Genomic DNA, 19,545 nt, shown 5'->3' with positions numbered 1-19,545 from the left:
TATTCAGGATTTCTAAAAAGATCTAAGCCCGTATAGCTGAAATTTATAACTGATGACTTCAACCAGAAAGCCAAACGGTGAAAGGTGAGATCAAAAATCATATCCCAATTAATCTGAAGCCTTGGATTCGAAGATTAGACGGTTGCACGCTATCCAAATTGACCAGTATAAACCTTTACAGAGGAGGGTAATAGCACGTCGCTGAAAATTTCCATTAATCAAACCGGACCATTCCTGTAGATTTTGATTTGTGTCTTTGTGCAGACAACTTGAGCACCCGAACCAGTTCAAGAAATGACCCTAAAGAGACCATGTTATAGGACACCAATGGAAAAGATGATTAATTGTCTCAGTTTCCTTGCAGTAGAATGGGCAGTGAGATTCCTCATAATTAATGATTCTTCTCTCAGCTAAAAAACTTCTTGTACTCAAACTGCCATGAAGAAGAAGCCATATGAACACATCCACTTCTGGAGGAGCATAACCATTCCATAGCAGAACAAGAGAGTGATTATTTTCAGTGGCCAATAGACTATCAAAGAAGAGGCAACCTGATTGAGTTGAGTACATGCCAGAGCTGTGGAATTTCCATAACTTGCGGTCTGCACCATCTGAGAAAATGAGACCACGATGCACCTCTGCGATCAAGCTCTCCCTGATGCAGTTTCTTCACTTACTCTTTCTTATCAACTTGTTTTATTCAAATGTATTTAGTTGTAGCAGTCATTCATAAATATAGAATTCAGTTGTAATCTTCCTAGTTTGTAGGATCTTCAACCACTCTTGGTTTTGTATTTATACTTTGTTTAATCAATGAGAAGTCAAGGGCGGAGGGATGTTAAAGGTTTCGGTGAGCTATAGCCCAGGTCAAGATTTTATCAATATTTTTTGACTAGTTTTATGTAAAAAAATTCATAATTCTCAATTAAGTTATCAAAATATTCTGAAAATTTGCGTGGAGCCTTCTAATATGATGCTTTAACTTGGGTTAAAATTTAAAATTTTTGGAGAAATTCACAAATTTGATGAAAAAACACAATTTGACCAGTTTTATGTTATTGGGCGTAATTTTCACTGCGACCATCAGATTGAACTAAAATTTTATGAAGGATCTTAAAATGTATTGAATAAAATCTTGTTAAAATTTTAGAATGAACGGAGCTTAGTAGTGCTAACAAAAAAAAAATCGTCAAATAAAAGCAAAACGACTCATTAAGAGTAAAATGGTTATTTGCCATTAAAAAATAAAACAAATTAATTCTTCCTTCCTTTTATATGTTGCTGACCAGGTAGAAGCATAATAGGAAAAGAAAGAAAAGAAAAGGTGAGAGAGAAAGAGAGAAAAGGGAAAAACATAAAAAAAAAAATCCAAGAAAAAAAAATAAGAAAAGTAAGAGAATAACCTTGTAAACTTACAAAGTCTAATTTATAAAACACTAATCTAAGGAAGAATCAAGTGAAGAAAGGAGGAATTGAGAGAGGGAAAAATTTTAATTACTTTGTTTTATAGTTGACATGAGATTGTTATTTTATCCCGGTTGAGATGTTGTTACAATATCGATTCAGATTCGATTATAAATAAATTATATTACACAAAACATCGAAGAACGTAACTTCAATAATGAGTTTATTTTTACTTTCACTTTAATTTTATGTACTTTCAAAAAAAAAATTTAATATTTTAAATAATATATTTAAATTAAAACTTTACTGTTAACTTTAAAAATTTATATACATAAATTAATAATTGATCTTAAAATATTTTTATATATTTATTTAATAGCTCAGGAAAAATTCCTGACTCGTGAGAAGTATTCAGCTTCGCAATTCTTTACACCATAGCCATATATAGGTGTCGCAATCAAGTTATTAATTCTAGAGGTGTTAATTATGCCTCACTTCCATTGACTAGAAAACAAAAGAAGAATCATCTAGGTGGTGGCCTAGTGGTAAGAGTTTGGGACCAAGAAGTTTGCTTCCTCTGTGGTCTCAGGTTCGAGCCCTGCGGTTGCTCATATGATGGCCACTGGAGGCTTACATGGTCGTTAACTTCAGGGCCCGTGGGATTAGTCGAGGTGCGCGCAATCTGGCCCGGACACCCACGTTAAACTAAAAAAAAAAACAAAAGAAGAAAGTAAGCCTTTTTTTTTTAATTCTCATGAGCTGCCAGCACAGATTTTTTATACACACAATTTTTACATGGATACACAGTTTTTTCTATGCAAGAACAGGTGCTCTTCTCTATGCCAATGGAATATCATCTCGGACTTTTTTTTAGTTTTTTCTATGCAAGAACAGGTGCTCATAGAGGTGCTCTTCTCTATGAATATCATCACTGACTTTTTTTTAGTTTTTTCTATGCAAGAACAGGTGCCCTTCTCTTTGCCAATGGAATATTATCATCACGGACGTTTTTTTATAAATAGCAAATATGACACCACAATCATGACATGACATGACACGATATATTGATTAAGAGCCATACTATTTTTTTTCACCAATAATACAATCTTTTCTTCATGAAAAAATTCCAAGACCAAAATATATGAATACACTCAGTTAGCAGGTAAGCATGCAATGGCACAACTAGGCTTACAATGATAGTTGTTGGATGGTGGCATAATTCGGCTGACTTTTTTGTGTTAATTGGATATTTATTTTTGCATCCTTTGAAGATTGCTTAATTGCAAACTTAAGTCCCTAAAGCTTCACTATAGATAGGCATTCATTTGCTTGTTTTAATCATCAAGTTTTAGAGAGAAGTTAGAGAGAGAAACACTAGTGAGAAGTATAGAACAAGCTCTTTTATAGATTCTTAGTATACAAGAGTTAGAGTATATTTTTGGATGTTCTCCTGGGATATCCCAAGTAGAGAGATTGAGTCATTTATAATTTATACTCCTTCATAGTAATATATCATTGCCATCTTGTTTGTGGACGTAGACCAAGTCAGAACCATGTAAATCCTTATATTATTCTTTGTGCATGTTTCTTTCCTCTTCGTTATCTAATCTGTTTCTCTTTAGTTTGCTGCCTGTTTTCTTGCTGCGACTCAACAAGTTAATTTGTAGATCATATAAAGCTCGAGGTTTAATTCTCTTGCAGTCTTGTAGCATCAATGGCCGCTGCAAATTGTTCCTCTGGAGAGACTTGTGCTGCTCTGATCCATGGAAAACAAATGGCACCTTCTCGGTTACAAGCTTGGGCTCGTCTTTTTGTTACTAAATTTCTTGGACGTCATATCTCCACTGACCGTTTAATGTAAGTTCACTAGCGAAAATGATCACTTTTTGTTTTTTTTTTTTCGTTTACAAGTGTTTCGAAAATGAATAAATATAATTGGCAAGAAATTAGAAATACGACGATACCAATTAAACTAAGGGGGTTTTTTTTGTCTATTTTAAGGATACTTTTACCTTCGAGGGAACTAACTCGAATTTAATGTCATTTGATTTGGACTGTGCTGTCACAGCTTAGAGGAGGACAGGGGTGCAACTTTCACCTTCGAGGGAACTAGTAAAAGATTTTCTCTAGAAGTTGTTCTCAAAGTTCACAATCCTCGGTTTTACTGGAAGGTACGTTCTGCTTGTGGGTCTCCTTTTCTCTCAGCTAAGATTATAAGCAACAATATTGTTGCAATGCACGAAATTCTCAACATTTCATTACAATGATTAGAAAACGTTGTCAGGTAACGACGCGGGCTGACATAGGCCTTGCAGATGCTTATATTGATAGAGATTTTTCTTTTGCTGACAAAGACCAAGGTCTTCTACATCTTATCATGGTGAGATATATAATGTTGTTGTAATATATAGTGCTTTTCATTTCGATTTTAATATCAATAATTTTCTTTAAAAAAATTAAATTTTAGGTTCTGATTGCGAACAGAGATGCAAACAAATCTATCTCCAAGGCGAATAAGAAAAGGTATGTGATTTTGCTTCTTTTTATTCCTTCGATCCTCTCGGATCATCTAACATTCATCTGTGGTTGAGTATAGGGGTTGGTGGACACCATCGTTATTTACAGCAGGTATTGCTTCCGCAAAGTTTTTCCTTCAGCATGTTCTGAGGCAAAATACTCTTACTCAAGCTCGCAGGAACATCTCTCGTCATTATGACCTGGTATGGGATCATAGCTTGTTAATTCTTTTGTTTAATAACGTCCACGCTGTAGGGAAAATAGATTGTGTGGAAATTGTAGCAATATATTAGCATGTACTAGTGCCATGTTCAGAATTCTGATGTTAGTGAAGGATCTTTCAGTGAGGCTTACATCTTCCTTTTCATTTCGCTCTTCTAGAGTAACGAGGTTTTTTCTCTATTCCTGGGAGAAACAATGGCGTACTCGTGTGCAATATTTAAGGTCAGAAACCCAACTTTCCAATGCTTTTATTTTATTTTATTTGATGCAAAGCAGGAATCTCATCCACTATGTGCCATGGCTTAGCTTTTGATTATTTTATTTGCATGCGATGTTACATTATAGACTGAAGATGAAGACTTGAATACAGCTCAGTTGAGGAAAATCTCTGTTCTGATTGAAAAAGTGAGTGTGATATACAATCTCTTAACTGTTTCACCAGATTTTTAACAAATTTTAATTGATATACATACACTATCATGTATTTATTTTTAACCGACATAGGCAAGAATCGATAAGAAGCATGAAATTCTTGACATTGGTTGTGGCTGGGGAACTTTTGCTATTGAAGTTGTCAAACAAACAGGATGCAAATACACGGGTCTCACTCTATCTGTGGAGCAACTGAAATATGCAGAAATGAAAGTCAAGGAAGCTGGTCTGCAGGTATCTATGGGATGATAATTGATACATATAGCATCTACTTGTGTCTGAATTGTTGTTCAGACTGATTTTCTTAAGACAAATATCTTCATTTTGAAGCTTATAACCTATTCTTTTACCAGGATAATATCAGACTTCTCCTCTGTGATTATCGTGAATTGCCTCAAGGCTATAAATACGATAGAATCGTATCTTGGTAAGATGCATTTTTACTAGATATATACCTACCATATCCCGTCCAGACTACTGATGTCATAAATTTTGATCTCTTTTCCTAGTGAAATGATAGAGCATGTGGGTCATGAATACATGGAGGATTTTTTTAGTAGCTGCGAATCAGCATTGGCAGAAGATGGGCTTCTTGTTCTACAGGTATGACAAATAAGGGAAGGGACCTGTCATTGTCTGATAGCATATTGTGCTTCATTACCACATTTTCAACATTTAGCCTAGATAACTCTTTTACCTTTCTACTAATTGCAAAATAGTAAAAATGGTTGTTTTTTTTCCTCAGTCTACATCTATAGCAGATGAGCGTTATGATGAGTACAGGCGAAGTTCTGATTTTATCAAGGAATATATTTTTCCCGGTGCATGTGTGCCCTCATTGAGTAGGATAACATCAGCCATGGGTGTAGCATCAAGACTCTGGTATGAGTTGGTTTGTTACGCAGTACTTTGAAGCTTTCTTCTAATTAATTTTTAGTTTGTCTTGACTATTCTGTAATCCTAATGTAAGTTTTGTTTGTGCAGTGTGGAGCATGTGGAAAATATAGGAAGTCATTACTATCTTACGTTAAGATGCTGGAAAAAATATTTCTTGGAAAACAAGAGGTAGATATAATCATTTGATTTTTATCTTCTTTGCAGATCATCATCTATCACCCCACAAAGGAAAACATTTCTAACTTTTCTCATTATTTTTCTTAGCAAAATTCTTGCCATGGGATTCGATGAAAAGTTCATCAGGACATGGGAGTATTATTTTGACTACAGCGCTGCAGGTTTCAAGTCGTATGCCCTTGGGAATTATCAGGTAATTGCAGGTTTGCATTTATTCCTTTCCTTTGAATACAACAGTAGAATCAATAAAAAAATATATATGGAATTTAGAGATGCTCTACTCCCATGTTAATATTCGAGCTTATATGATAATGCAGATTGTATTTTCACGTCCTGGCAATGTCGGAGTATTAGGTAATCCATACAAAGGTTTTCCATCGGCATATCGACACCTTCTCTGATATAAACCACCTCAAATTGTATCGGGACAATCATCTATAAATTTTTTAAAGCAATTTTTTAAAAAGAATAAAACCTTCAATTCTTTTCAAGCTCAGCCACTATGTATTGGCAAGAAGAGAACAGAATTGCGGGCAAAAGCCTTCAAAATACAAGGCCTCCAAAGACAATGATCTGGAGAAAACGATGAACAAGTATCTCTATGATGCTTAGCAACATGTCAAGTCAGATGATTTGCTGCGAGGTGTTAATGGTGGTGAGGCCTCAGAGCATGTATTTTGACTTTGATTGTATCTTTCGCTTTGTAGTAAACATATCTTGTTCTAGATATAACAATCATCCTAATGGATTGTTTCGTAGGACAAGTAACTAATTAAGGATGGTGGGATTAGAAAGATTTGCCATGTTATTTAGCAGGCTAATTAATGATATATTCTACCACAACTAAAATTTTAGAGCAGTGGTTCGTCATTTTTAATATCAACAGGGGACTTGAAGACAATCAAGAGATGTTTAGTTCCAAATTTAAGGCCCTGACAATTCGGATTCTAAAAGGAATAGGTGACAATTGGGATTACAAATTTAAAGTTTTTTTAAAAAAAATTTTGTCTCTTTTTAAATACTTTATGTTTTTATCATTTTACATTTGGCTTATTAATTTATTACTTATTTTTTGCAATATCTTTTTTAGTTTTTTCTTATTTTACATTTTTTTTAGAAAAAAATATTATGTTTTATTCTTTATATTTTTAATATTTATTTTTCTACACGTTACCTATTTATACTGTTATTTTTGTTTTTGTTTTTGTTTTTGTTTTTTTTGTAACTTTTTTATTTACAATTTTTTTATAAATATTTTATACAAAAATTAAGGAAATGGAACTGAAGCTGAACACATCAATTGGAAGATTAGACGAGCTTTAAGGTTTAGGTCCAGGTATTGGCCCCAGTGATGGGGATGAGGCTATAATAGTTCTTTTAGAAAGTACAATTGAGAGACAAGCTAGAGAGCGTCCTCCATCAATGACAGCCTGATTGTGAAGTTTTTTGATTTTGGCTGCAGGATTTTTTGGTTTTCTCACAATAGCAGTTTGCGTAGTATCAGGGATTTTTTCAGCTTCTAATTACTGTCATCCAAGCCGCCTTTCCGTTGTTAATCGTGTTTGCTGTGTGTTGCAGCAAGAATAAAAAAATAAGGATCAACATTTTATGTTCTTACCTAATCCTCTCTTATAAAAGAGTAACTAAAGATAGGCTAATATCCTGTATATTTGAGTTGGGTCAAGCACTAGCCTAAATATATATGAGTTTGACGAGTTATCAAACTCATTATCTTTAAATCCAGTTAAATGTCGAGTCTAAACATATAAGATTCGATGAGCTACCAGACCCACAATGTCCGAGCTCAGCTGAGCACTGAGCCTAGACACATATAAGTTTGACAAGCTGTCATACCCATCATATTCAAGTTCATGCTCTTTTTTACTTTAAAGAATCTTAGGCTCCATGATTAAACTATATGAGTTAAAAATATTTTATTTTGATAAGTCTGAGATATTTTATTCTGATAAATTAGAGATATTTTACTTACATTTTAACTCATTCTCTTCGGAAAGAGATAAGCCCTATAGGCTATAAAAAGGACAAGATATATCTCAAAAGCAGACTCGTTTTTTTCTCCCCTCTTTATTGCATATGTATTTTTAGAATTCTTTTTTAAAATATGATTGTATTTTCTTTGAAATGATAATCAAAGAGTTTTTAAATTTATAAGAGATGATTTTTTGCAACTATCAGGAATTATTCATCAACCGTCTTAATAAAAATATCAGCTTGGCTCGAGCCCATCGGGTAAATTTGAACCTCTTCAAAAACATTCGTTCTTTTCAAGCTCAGCCACTATGTATTGGAAAGAAGAAAACAAATTTGAGAGCAAAAGACTGAAATATATAAGGCTTCCAAAGACAAGGAATGCTTTCTTTTACATCTACAGCAATGGTCTGGAAGAAAATGATGAATAAATATCTCTATGGTACTTAGCTACATGTCAAGTCAGATGATTTGCTGCCTAGCCTAAAGGGTGATGAGGCCTCAGAGCATGTAATTGCCTATATTTTGACTTCGAATAGAGGATTTAGTCTTTACTTCTTGCAGTAAATATATTTATTCTAGTCAAGTAGAGTTAAGTGATTTTGCTTCTTTTTATTCCTATGATCCTATCGGATCATCTAATATTCATCTGTAGTTGAATATCAAAAAATTACTAGTAGCATTCTTGAAAAACCCTTTATTTTGCTCTTCATTAAAATAAAAATCCAAAATAGTATTTTTACATATTTTAGCATTGTCACAAAAAAAAATCTCAAAAATACTTTGCATGCATATTTGAACTTAATAACAAGTTTATTAAGTACATGAGAATTTGATCTATATTAAAAGTTTCATTAATTAGGCTAACATACTCAAATTTACAAAATAATAAAACCATCGAATGTATGTTACTTATGTTTAAGGCAAATGGACTCATAGCGAGCCAATACCCTGAATATTAAGAAAATAAAAACACAACTCCTAAATTTTCAACAAAAATATTTTTTTTATCCAAATAATCTTTTCAATTTGTATTAACGACACCAAAGTTGAAAATACCCACTTGGATTAATATCCACCAATTCTTGAATTGAAAATATCATCTTAATATTCACCAACGCTTGAATATTTGTATTCTATAAAGTCAAAATTGAGAATACTTTCAATATTTACTAATGTTAGAGTTAAGAATATTAATATTATAATTAGAATTAACTTTGAAACTCAATATTTATTGGCGTCAAAATTAGAAATATCAGATATTTTCTTCATATAATACATACCAACATCAAAATTGAAAATATTTTTAGTTGAACATTAACTAATGCTAGAGTCAAAAATATTACAATAGACCTTTCGTAATTTAAAACAAAATCAATAATATAACCTATCTTAAGTAGGATATTTTAGGAGTGATAATATCTTCTTTTTAGCATAATTAATTTCATACCATAAAATATTTATTGATCAATTATGATTTATAATGACATAACACTAGATGATGATAACTAGGGGTGTTCAAAAAAACTAAGTAACCGAGAAAACTGATAGAAAATTAACCGAGAAAACCAAACCGAGATGGAAAACCGATTAAACCGATTTTTAAAACCATAAAAGCTTGTTGGTTTGGTTCGGTTTCGGTTTTACCACTGAAACTGGTGAACCGAACCGGTTCACCCATAAAATAAAGTTAATAAACGACCTATAAATAATACAGTAAACCTAACCCTAATTGATAACATTACATGAAAAGCCGCCACCCACACCAGAGACGATTTATCACCTTCTTTCCCTTTCAATTTTCATCCACCCTGCGTCTCTGCCCCCTGCATCTGTGTCTTCTCTAGCCAAACAATAAGTCATTAACCCACGTCTCCGCATCCATCTAGTATACTTGCAGCCAAACAAAAACTCTTGGCTTCTCTCTTTACTTGCAGCAGAAAGAGAGGGTTCCTCCATTAAAGAAAAGACGGCAAGGTAAAGTTTATCCATCTTTGACACTGCTCGTCATCTTTGATAGTGCTTCCATCCTCAAGACATGGATTGTACTATGTCAACTACAAGCAAATCAAAGGAGCCACTAAAAATAGAAGCCATTATTGAGTAGAGAGGCGGATGATGAAAAGCCTAATGAGACCGAGAGGGACGATAGAGGAAAGGGAAACCAAGGGGAAAAAGGAAGCATGTGGAGAGGGAAGCTTCCAAAGCCTTGGATTCTCTGTTCATGAAAGCATGCTAGTCCATTACCACATCCATGATTAGGTTTCTCGGTTTTTAAGCTAAAAAACTGAATTTAACCGAACCGAACGAACTGGTTCGGTTTGAACCGGAATTTGGTTCGGTTGGGTTTGAATTTTAAAAAATATAAGTTACTCGGTTCGGTTGGTTTTTATAATTCAAACTGAACCGAACCGAACCATGAACAGGTCTAATGATGACTCTTTAATCTAAACATTTCCCCTTCAAAAAATAAAACGCTAGATATCTTCTTTTTTTTTCAAAGCTCATCGCATATTCGGGTAAACGCTCCTGCAATAAGTTTTATTGTACAAAACTGGAATCTGTGAGAATCTTGCCTTTGACTTGGGAAAAAAATTCCCTTGCGTAGCACAAAAATCTCTGAATACAACTTTGATTCTATTTTCAAATAAAGAATTTTATTTTGATTTTATTGGGTGATATAGTATTTCATTAGTTTATTCCCCGCACTAGAATCAAAATCTTTTGGAATTAAAAAAAAAAGTATCTAGATTATAAAAAACTTTTTGGTGTTAATATTAAACTCATTATAATGGTTAAAACTTAAAATTTTAAATTAAATCATGTGTGAATTGTTAACTTGTTAATTAAACATGTTTAAAAAAAAAGATAAACGGATCAGATTAAAACTAATCAATCTGTCAAATCTACGACCTGAGTTATGAATTCAACTGGATCAAATTAATTTTTTTTATTTTATTATATGATAAGAAATATAAAAATCAATTTATCATTACCCAAGTAGTGAAAAATAAAATAAAATAAAAATAGCATATTAAATAATAGAACTAAAGATAAAAAAGAGGCTAAAATACCAAAATAGCCTAATACAACAAAACTCCGGCATGTGGCCTTGAGTGAGGGTCGCGGTATCATATGTGGTCTGAAAGAAAATATTGTTGTCAGCGGAAATCCAGCCTGCAATCTTTAGCCACTAACACATATATTTTAACCAACTAAGTTATGACGTGAAGTTGTTATTAAACAATTAAAAGAAAAAAAGAGAAATAAAAGAAAAACATGAAAAGTGAGCTTTTTGTAATAGTTGAGGAGTGAAATTGAAACTTATTAGAAGCTATAGGGGTACTGTTGGGAAAGTTTAAGCTACGAGGATAGAAGTGAAGCATTGATAAATCTTTGAGGGCAAAAATGACGTACAGCATGAATCGACAACTCGATACCATATCTTACGTTTCTGCCAGAATCTCATACCTATGACTTGTGCATGCTAGACTATATTTCATACCAATGGAATATCATCACCCACTTTTTTTTATAAATAATTTTTACATGGATGCCAGGCTTAGAACTAGAAAGTAATTTCTAGCTATACAAGTCACAATCAAAGTCCATGAAAACACGGACCAAACCATTGAAATTCAGGCTATGCCATACAATTTCTATGACAGCTATGTCATTCCTAACCTTCACTTTATTTATAGATCAGTAAAATATTGATAAGTTCAAGAGAAGATTTGATTACCTAACAAGTTGATTTGTAGATCATGTAAAGCTCGAGATTTAATTCTCTTGCAGCATTAATGGCCGCAGCAAATTGTTTTTTTTAGTTTAACGTGGGTGTCCGGGTCAGCTTGCGCGTATCTCGACTAATCTCACGGGCTCTGAAGCTAACGACCATGTAAGCCTCCAGTGGCCATCATATGAGCAACCATAGGGTTTGAACCTGAGACCACAGAGAAAGCAAACCTCTTGATCCCAAACTTTTACCACTGGGCCACCACATAGATAGTTTACTCTGGGGAGACTTGTGCTGCTCTGATCCATGGAAAACAAATGGCACCTTATCGGCTAGCTAGAAGCTTGGGCTCGTCTTTTTGTTACTAAATTTCTTGGAAGTCATATCTCCACTGACCGTTTAATGTAAGTTCACTAGCGAAAATGATCACTCTTTTTTTTGGTTTACAAGTGTTTCGAAAATGAATAAATATAATTGGCGGGGATATAAAAAAATTATTTTAATGTATTTCTAAAAAATCATTTTGAAAAAAAAATTATATCACTATTCTAAACACTCTCTACAACTTATTAGTAATGAGGTTGTATTTACCTTGTAAGAAAATAAAATAAAGACTACGACTCCTAATTGACTTAGTTACAATTTTTTATTGATCTGGAAGAAAACGATGAACAAGTATCTCTATGATGCTTACTGCTTAGCAACATGTCAAGTCAGATGATTTTCTCCGTGGCGTTAAGGGTGGTAAGGTCACAGAGCATGTAATTGCAAATATATGCTTAGCAACATGTCAAGTCAGATGATTTTCTGCGTGGCGTTAAGGGTAGTGAGGCCTCAAAACATGTAATTGCAAATATATGCTTAGCAACATGTCAAGTTAGATGATTTTCTGCGTGGCGTTAAGAGTGGTGAGGCCTCAGAGCATGTAATTGCAAATATTTTGACTTTGAATAAAAAATTGTGTCCTACGCCTTGTAGTAAACATTTCTTGTTCTAGATATAACAATCATCCTAATGGATTATTTCGTGGGACAAGTAACTAATTAAGGATGGGGGATTAGAAAGATTTAGCAGGCTAATTAATGATATATTCTACCACAACTAAAAGATTAGAGCACCGCAACTCTCCGCCTATCTTGAGATCCTGCACGACGGGTTTTGTAAATGGAATTTGGAATGATCAGAAGGTTAGGTGGTTCACGGTAGATTCAGTTAATTGTGTTGGCGGAATACTCGTGATAAGGAATGATGAATCATTTAAGTTTGATTCCATTGAGTACAGTGGGCAATGGATAGCACTCCTGGGAACACATGCTCAGACAAAATTTTCTTGTGCAGTAGGAGGTGTTTATGTCAGGTGTTCGATCAGGGATAGATGACTATTGTGGGAGGAAATCATCACTCTGCAGGCTGCCTTTGGGATACCATTGTTTTTAGTTGGTGATTTCAATTAAACTTTACATCAGAGTGATAGAAACAGTAACTACCTGAATCAGCTAGGAGCAAATGAATTTAGAGACTTTATTAGCGAGTGTAACTTCCTGGAGTATCCATTAAATGGTCATCGATACACTCGCTTTCGAGGATAGTCGATGAGCCGTCGTGATAGAGCTTTTGCTACTCCAGAATGTCATCTACAATTTTCAGGACTGATGCTTTATCGATTTCGTAGAGGCTTGTCGGACCACTGTTAACTGTTGTTGGGAATGAAGCATCAAGACTGGGGATGGAGGTCATTTCGGTTTCTCAACTGCTGGCTGGAGCACCCTTTATTTTTTGAGAACCTCAAACTCTCCTGGACTAAACCCTGTGCTGAGCATGCTGGCAGATTCAGCTTATTAAGAAAGCTTAGTTATTTGGCATCTACTATCCGGAAATGGAATAAGAACTCTTTTGGTAATCAGGATGAGAGGCTTTTACAGATTCAAAGCAGACTCTAGCAGCTGGAAAAGGAAGGGGAGGGTCGTTCTCTGAGTCATCAGGAGATCTTTGAATGGCATGAACTTAGCTCTGAATAGTGGACAATGAGTAAATATGTGGAAGCCATTAATTTGGAGGCAAAAGTCTCGACAGACTTGGTGTAAACTGGGAGATAGAAACACCAAATTCTTCCACTTAACAGCCACTATTAGAAGGGGAAGAAACAATATAACAAAGATTTTATTTGACAGGGTAACACACACTACACCACATACAATTAGGCTGCTGCTGCTGCTTATTTTTCAAGTCTGTTCAAACAGCCAGGTTCTACAAGGCCACGGATTGGTTCAGATGGGTTCAACAAACTTTCTCTTACACAGTCTGCTGAGTTGGAACAGCCAGTGACAATGGATGAAGTTAGAAGAGCTGTGTGGGATTGTGATGGCTCAAAGGCTCCTGGGCTGATGGCTTCACATTCAACTTCTACAAGGCAGCTTGGTCATTGATTGGAGATGAGTCATTTCATGTGGTGTCTGAATTTGTCAGAATAGGAAAAATGCCAAAGGGTGTTAACACTTCTTATGTTAAACTGGTGCCTAAGAATGCACACCCAACAAAATTCATGGAGTTCAGACCAATCAGTTTGATTCATGGTGTGTATAAAATTGTTGGGAAGTTGCTCTTGTCACGGATACGACCTATCATGACTACTATTATCGGTCCTCATCCAACAGCTTTCATTTCAGGAAGGCAAATTTTGGATGGGTTTATGATAGCTAATGAGGTTATATATTGTATCAAAAAAGGTGGTCAGGAAGCGTGGTTTACGTCTATCACCATTGTTGTTTGACATTGCAGTTGAAGGACTGTAAGTTCTTTTTCAAAGGGCTTCGGCAGCACAATACTTTCAGGGTATTGAGTTTGGAAATGGTCAGTCAATCAGTCACCTCCAATATACAGACCACACTTTGGTTATATCTTTTTAGTTAATGTTAAAAGGATCCTACGGTGGTTCAAGTTGACATCAGGACTGAAAGTTAACTTTCATAAGAGCTCTTTTGTTGGTATTAATCTTGATGAAGATTATACGGCTGGTATGACGAATGTAATCTATTGTAAATGGGACACATTGCCATCAGATACTGGGGACTATCTTTGGGTGCAAATCCGAAGAGAATTTCAACTTGGAAGCCGGTTGTTAATAAATTCCCCGCACTAGACTGGGAAGATGGAAGGGAAGATTTCTAAGTTTAGAAGGACGTGTCTGCCTTATCAAGACTGTTCTCTCCTCCCTGCCACTTTATTGTATGTCAATATTTCTGTTGCCGCAGGGGGTTGCCAAGGTGCTTACATCAATCCAACAAAAGTTTCTGGGGGTGGTGTTTCACATGGAGAGAAAATGTGCAAAGTGGCTTGGAGTGTTGTAATTAGGTCCAAAAACAGAGGAGGTTTAGGATTGGGGTCATTACAAGGGAAGAATAAAGCATTGTTGTTCAAGTGGCTTTGGTGGCAGGATTTCATCAGCACAACATACTGCCCTGCTTTTGAAAATGGACTTCCTCTGTTCAACAGACCATTGTCAGCTACGTGGAGGGAATCTACTCAATCATTAATTCAGACACAACAATTTCATCGTCCTTGAAGAGCAGTTACACAATTGGTAATGGGGGGACAATCCAATTCTGGAAAGACAAGTGGATGGCAGCTGGCCCTCTTAACATTTGTTTCCCATCACTATATGCAATTTCAGCACAACCTTCCATTTGTTTAGCTGCAATGAGGGAGAACACGTTAGAGACCATGAAGTGGAATTTTGAATGGACAAGGCCACTTCGGCCTTTTGAGGAGATACAACTGATACAGCTATGTGCTTTGTTGTCATTAGTAAACATGAATACAAGTAAGGAAGATTAAAAAAGATGGGAACATTCTAGTGATGAAATCTATATTGTTCGGTTTGCCAATAATCTAATTGACCAGCTGGAATTCCCAGGTTCATTTTCTTTTGCAAACTTGCTATGAAAAGGTCTCCCTCCTCCTAAGATTGAGATGTTCCTATGGCTGGTTCTACAAGATAAAATTTGCACAAGAAGTCTATTGCTATGTAGGCATCTAATCCAACCGAATCAAGCTTTGTGCCCTCTATATCATATTGAAATAGGGCAAGTGCATCATTTATTTCTACATTGTCATGTTTCATGAAAGTTTTGGAATCATTTCATGGCTTGGCTTGGATTCACTTGGTGCATGCCTAATTTGGTGGAAGAGATGCTAAGACAGTTGCTTGCAATGTATCTTGTAGGCTATATGAACTGCTCGAAACAGTTGTTTTTTTTTAGTTTTTTTAGGATGAGGAGATTAATTAAACTAAAATGTTTGATCTGTAATCGTCACTAGTATCAAAAAAAAAAAAAAAACTAAAAAATTAGAGCACTGATTCTTAATTATTAATATCAATAGGGGACTTGAAGACAATCAAGAGATATAAGCAGCTTAGTTCCAAATTTAAGGCCCTGACAATTCGGATTCTAAATTGAATAGGTGACGATTGATGAAAAGTGAACTGCTTTCTTTCGAATATAAGACAGAAAAACATGGTGGTTACTAGAAGAAACGAAGAATCACATGGCATCCACACAAATTTTATTCTGTCCACAATCAAGTATTTGATATCAAAGCATGAAGCACAAGCACAGGGGATTGGACCAAACAAAAACAGTAGGACAATGATTGTTCTAATGTCTTGGCAATTTACAGAACGCCCAAGCCACCGCTTTGCAATCACTTCAGCATATTCAACTCCAAATGACATGTTGCTAATAGTTGAACTGTAAAACTGAAGGGACAGAACATCCTACACACTAAATATCAGCAAAAAACATAGTGTGAAGGATGTTTCTTAAAAATAATCGTGCAATTTGAAACGCCTGACCAAAATTTTTCACTCAAACCAATAAATGGATGCAATACAGCTCAGAAAAAGTCTCCAGAAAATCAGAATCAAAAGGGAATGTCCAACCACAGAATACAAATTTTGGAATCAAACAGAGAATTTCCACCGAGTTATAAAAAACAAACAATCCACCCATCGGAGAAGAAAATCATGGGTGGTGGCAACTCTTAAATAAGATTAAAACATCACAAGACTCTTTATCAGTAGTAGGAAAATGCATCAAATTAGACGAGCAAAACACCATTTGCACATTTATCTTGTTTCCTAATAAAGATAAGTTGCCATAAAATGTAATTAAAGCCATCAATGGCATTCCAAGATCTACGAGCATTTTCTATTGATAATGTTTCTGGTGCTCTGAACAATTGGAACCCAATCTAGTCCAGCGCATAACTATCTAGCCTACGCAATTAGGTAGTAAGATCTTTGACATATAACACAGCTAACTGATTAAGCCAACATACCGCAAGCTCTTTTGTCTTACATATCCATCAGTCCAAAAGAAATCGGAATGATCGAGAAATTTATGACTTCCAATGCCAAGAATCTGCAAGAAAGGGTGACAGTGGCATCACCTAGCTGGAAAAAGCCTTTCTTGGGTTAATCACAAATCCAACTGACAAGTCCTCTTCAAATTCACTTCCACGCTGACCAACCCCCACTAGGAAGCTCGGGTTCAGCCATGAGTGGACACTTTGACTCCACCTTAGAACTTGGGCATCTCCTCCTGTACAACACAAGGGCAAATACAGGGGGAAAATGATTATGCATCTTCAAAGTGTCAACTACCACTACGATTAACGCTACCCATTTACGAAGTGATCAACCCAAGTGCTTATAGCTCCACTGCTATCAGTTAATAACTCTCAATTCAATCTCAGTAAGCCTACTTGTCATATCAAATCAAGCAAATCAAGTTCTAGAATTCGCCTCTAGCATCTTATTCCCAGTCAAAAACAGACCAAAAGGTGCGCACTAGTGAAGATAACATAAACAAATACATATCTGAGATCAAACCAACACAGATATTATATGCGCAGTAGATTAAACACTATGATAGAGAGCTGAAAAGTTCCAGAACAGCTAGCAGATAATTGTAAGCACGCCGAATTAAGAACTACACTCAATAAGCAAACATTAAATAAGAAGGGCATCTAGTATGCCTTGAGCTACTTATTATAGACTAGCAAAATAGATAGTGCAAACTACTGGGATTTAAGCAGTCCAACCATTCCCAAAGTGCATCATCCAATTTGAGCCTCCCCCCTGGTGCTGGGAGCAAGAAATCTTAGGAGAACCTCTTGAGAACAGCTGGACACGCCCACAAACAAAGATGTAGACCTAGTAGGCAACCAAGGTGTTCACAAATCACTGTTGTTGGGCTTTTCGAGCCTGAGAACTACCATAACCACCACCATATCCAACCTGTCCACCATGAGGACCATTTGCTTGAGGAGATTTGCAAATATTTTGACTTCGAATAAAAGATTGTGTCTGACGCCTTGTAGTAAACATATCTTGTTCTAGATATAACAATCATCCTGATGGATTGTTTCGTAGGACAAGTAACTAATTAAGGATGGGGGGATTAGAAAGATTTGCCATGTTATTTAGCAGGCTAATAATGATATATTCTACCACAACTAAAAGATTAGAGCACCGCAACTCTCCGACTATCTTGAGATCCTGCACGACGGGTTTTGTAAATGGAATTTGGAATGATCAGAAGGTTAGGTGGTTCACGGTAGATTCAGTTAATTGTGTTGACGGAATACTCGTGATATGGAATGATGAATCATTTAAGGTTGATTCCATACATTGGGCAATGGATATAGCACTCCTGGGAACACAGGAGTGCTATATCCATTACAAAACCCGTCGGGATCTCAAGATAGTGGACAGATGGACTGTATTGATGAATATCATTCCATGCAGTGGACAAATGGACTGTATTGATAGAGATATTGCAGGTGGGGAAGAACCAACGAAGGCAATGGATGATTTGCTTGCCATATCGCTCAGGTGCATTCTTCCTCAAAATGAGAGGCCTAACATCAGACAAGTCTTTGATGATCTCTGTTCTATATCTGTTTGAAATTTTGTACGTGTTTCCTGGAATTAATTTTTGTCATTCCTCGACCCCCCCCCCCCCCCCAATTGTCCATTTCCCCCATTTTTTTCATTAATTGGTTTTAAAGCCTTCTGATTTTGGGGCTAATCATCACATTTTGTTTTTGGCTGGAAATTTTCTTGTAAAGGAACAACCAATCTATTGATTATTTGACAGTGTTTTTGAGTTTGATCTTCAATCGAAAGGAATTTCAATTCTTGTGTTCTCATATATGTCACTTTACCAACTTGAGATTGCGAGATATGTCTTTCATAGACACAAGAGAGACAACAAGAGTGCTAATGACGTTTCCGCATCATCTCCTAGTCTGCCTAAAATCCGAATTCCAAAGTGTGGTCTCTCTTCCAGTTTTATACAGATGCAGTTGTTTTAAGCTTTATACGGGCTTCAGCTAAACAGGAAACAGACAATTTGGAGCTTGAGAAAATTTATTGTCTTTTATCTCTAAAAATTGATGTCACTTCTTACTCTGGGCCCCTAGCTGAAGACCGTTGAGCAGAGCTTCCCGGCAAGCAAGTGATTTATTTTGAGAGGAAATTTTACACGTGAAGAGAGTCACAAGAGAACGGTCAACTGTGTAATATTTTCATAACTTAATTTTATTAAATTTTTAACTAATATAATTGATAAAAAAAGAGGCCATAATTTATTTATTGGCTTTGAAAAATCAGAAAAGGCTCAGTATGGGTATTGTTGCTATAATTTATTTTTCTAGATCGTCATGTTTAGTTGCCTTTTCCCCTGCATTACTGGGGAGGCAAAGAATGGTCTAGTCTAATTGTCTATTAGTCCAAGTTTGTTAGGAAAATTGAAAGAAAAAAATAATTCTGAAGACAACTTTCTGATAGTAGTATTATTGTACATTATTGATTCATCATAATCAATAACACATAGTATTATTGTGCTCAGACAAATTTAATTTCTTGTGCAGTAGTAGGTGTTTATGTCAGGTGTTCAATCAGGGATAGATGACTATTGTGGGAGGAAATCATCACTCTGCAGGCTGCCTTTGGGATACCATTGTTTTTAGTTGGTGATTTCAATTAAACTTTGCATCAGAGTGATAGAAACAGTAGCTACCTCTTGGCATAGACTTGAGATGATCCCGAACAAGCAAAGAATCCTCTTGGCATGCAGCATAGAAGAGTAGTCATTTGGCAAGAATAT

The 19,545-nt window shown here is 35.5% G+C and overlaps 3 protein-coding genes across 5 annotated transcripts in view; 2 read left to right on the top strand and 1 right to left on the bottom strand.

Moving 5' to 3' along the window:
• LOC18102462 (uncharacterized) overlaps positions 1-19,545 on the top strand; it is a 54,440-nt gene that overhangs the window by 18,425 nt on the left and 16,470 nt on the right. The window lies entirely within an intron of this gene.
• Positions 2,740-6,425, top strand: LOC7475412 (uncharacterized). Its single transcript, XM_052456543.1, has 15 exons — positions 2,740-2,959; positions 3,106-3,261; positions 3,473-3,575; positions 3,689-3,784; positions 3,872-3,927; positions 4,001-4,124; positions 4,303-4,365; positions 4,489-4,548; positions 4,648-4,809; positions 4,929-5,002; positions 5,085-5,178; positions 5,321-5,457; positions 5,560-5,640; positions 5,737-5,842; positions 5,967-6,425. Exons 2-15 carry the CDS (start codon positions 3,119-3,121, stop codon positions 6,048-6,050), a joined length of 1,383 nt encoding a protein of 460 aa, XP_052312503.1. The 5' UTR covers positions 2,740-2,959; positions 3,106-3,118; the 3' UTR covers positions 6,051-6,425.
• Positions 14,697-19,545, bottom strand: part of LOC18102461 (heterogeneous nuclear ribonucleoprotein 1) — a 32,068-nt gene continuing 27,219 nt past the window's right edge. Inside the window, exons 3-4 of one of the 3 annotated variants that reach the window (XR_008060367.1) lie at positions 16,712-16,974; positions 14,697-15,065 (exon numbers count right to left, since the gene is read on the bottom strand). The gene's annotated coding sequence lies outside the window, so the exon portion shown is untranslated. Of the gene's footprint in view, positions 15,066-16,471; positions 16,975-19,545 lie in introns of those variants that run through there. The other 2 variants (XR_008060366.1, XR_008060365.1) reach the window with 2 other exon arrangements.

The sequence above is a fragment of the Populus trichocarpa genome, chromosome 10 (assembly GCF_000002775.5).
Source record: "Populus trichocarpa isolate Nisqually-1 chromosome 10, P.trichocarpa_v4.1, whole genome shotgun sequence".
NCBI classification, from domain to species: Eukaryota; Viridiplantae; Streptophyta; class Magnoliopsida; order Malpighiales; family Salicaceae; genus Populus; species Populus trichocarpa.
The sequence above is the reverse complement of the archived record's forward strand: the minus strand, read 5'-3'. Positions and strand labels throughout refer to the sequence as shown.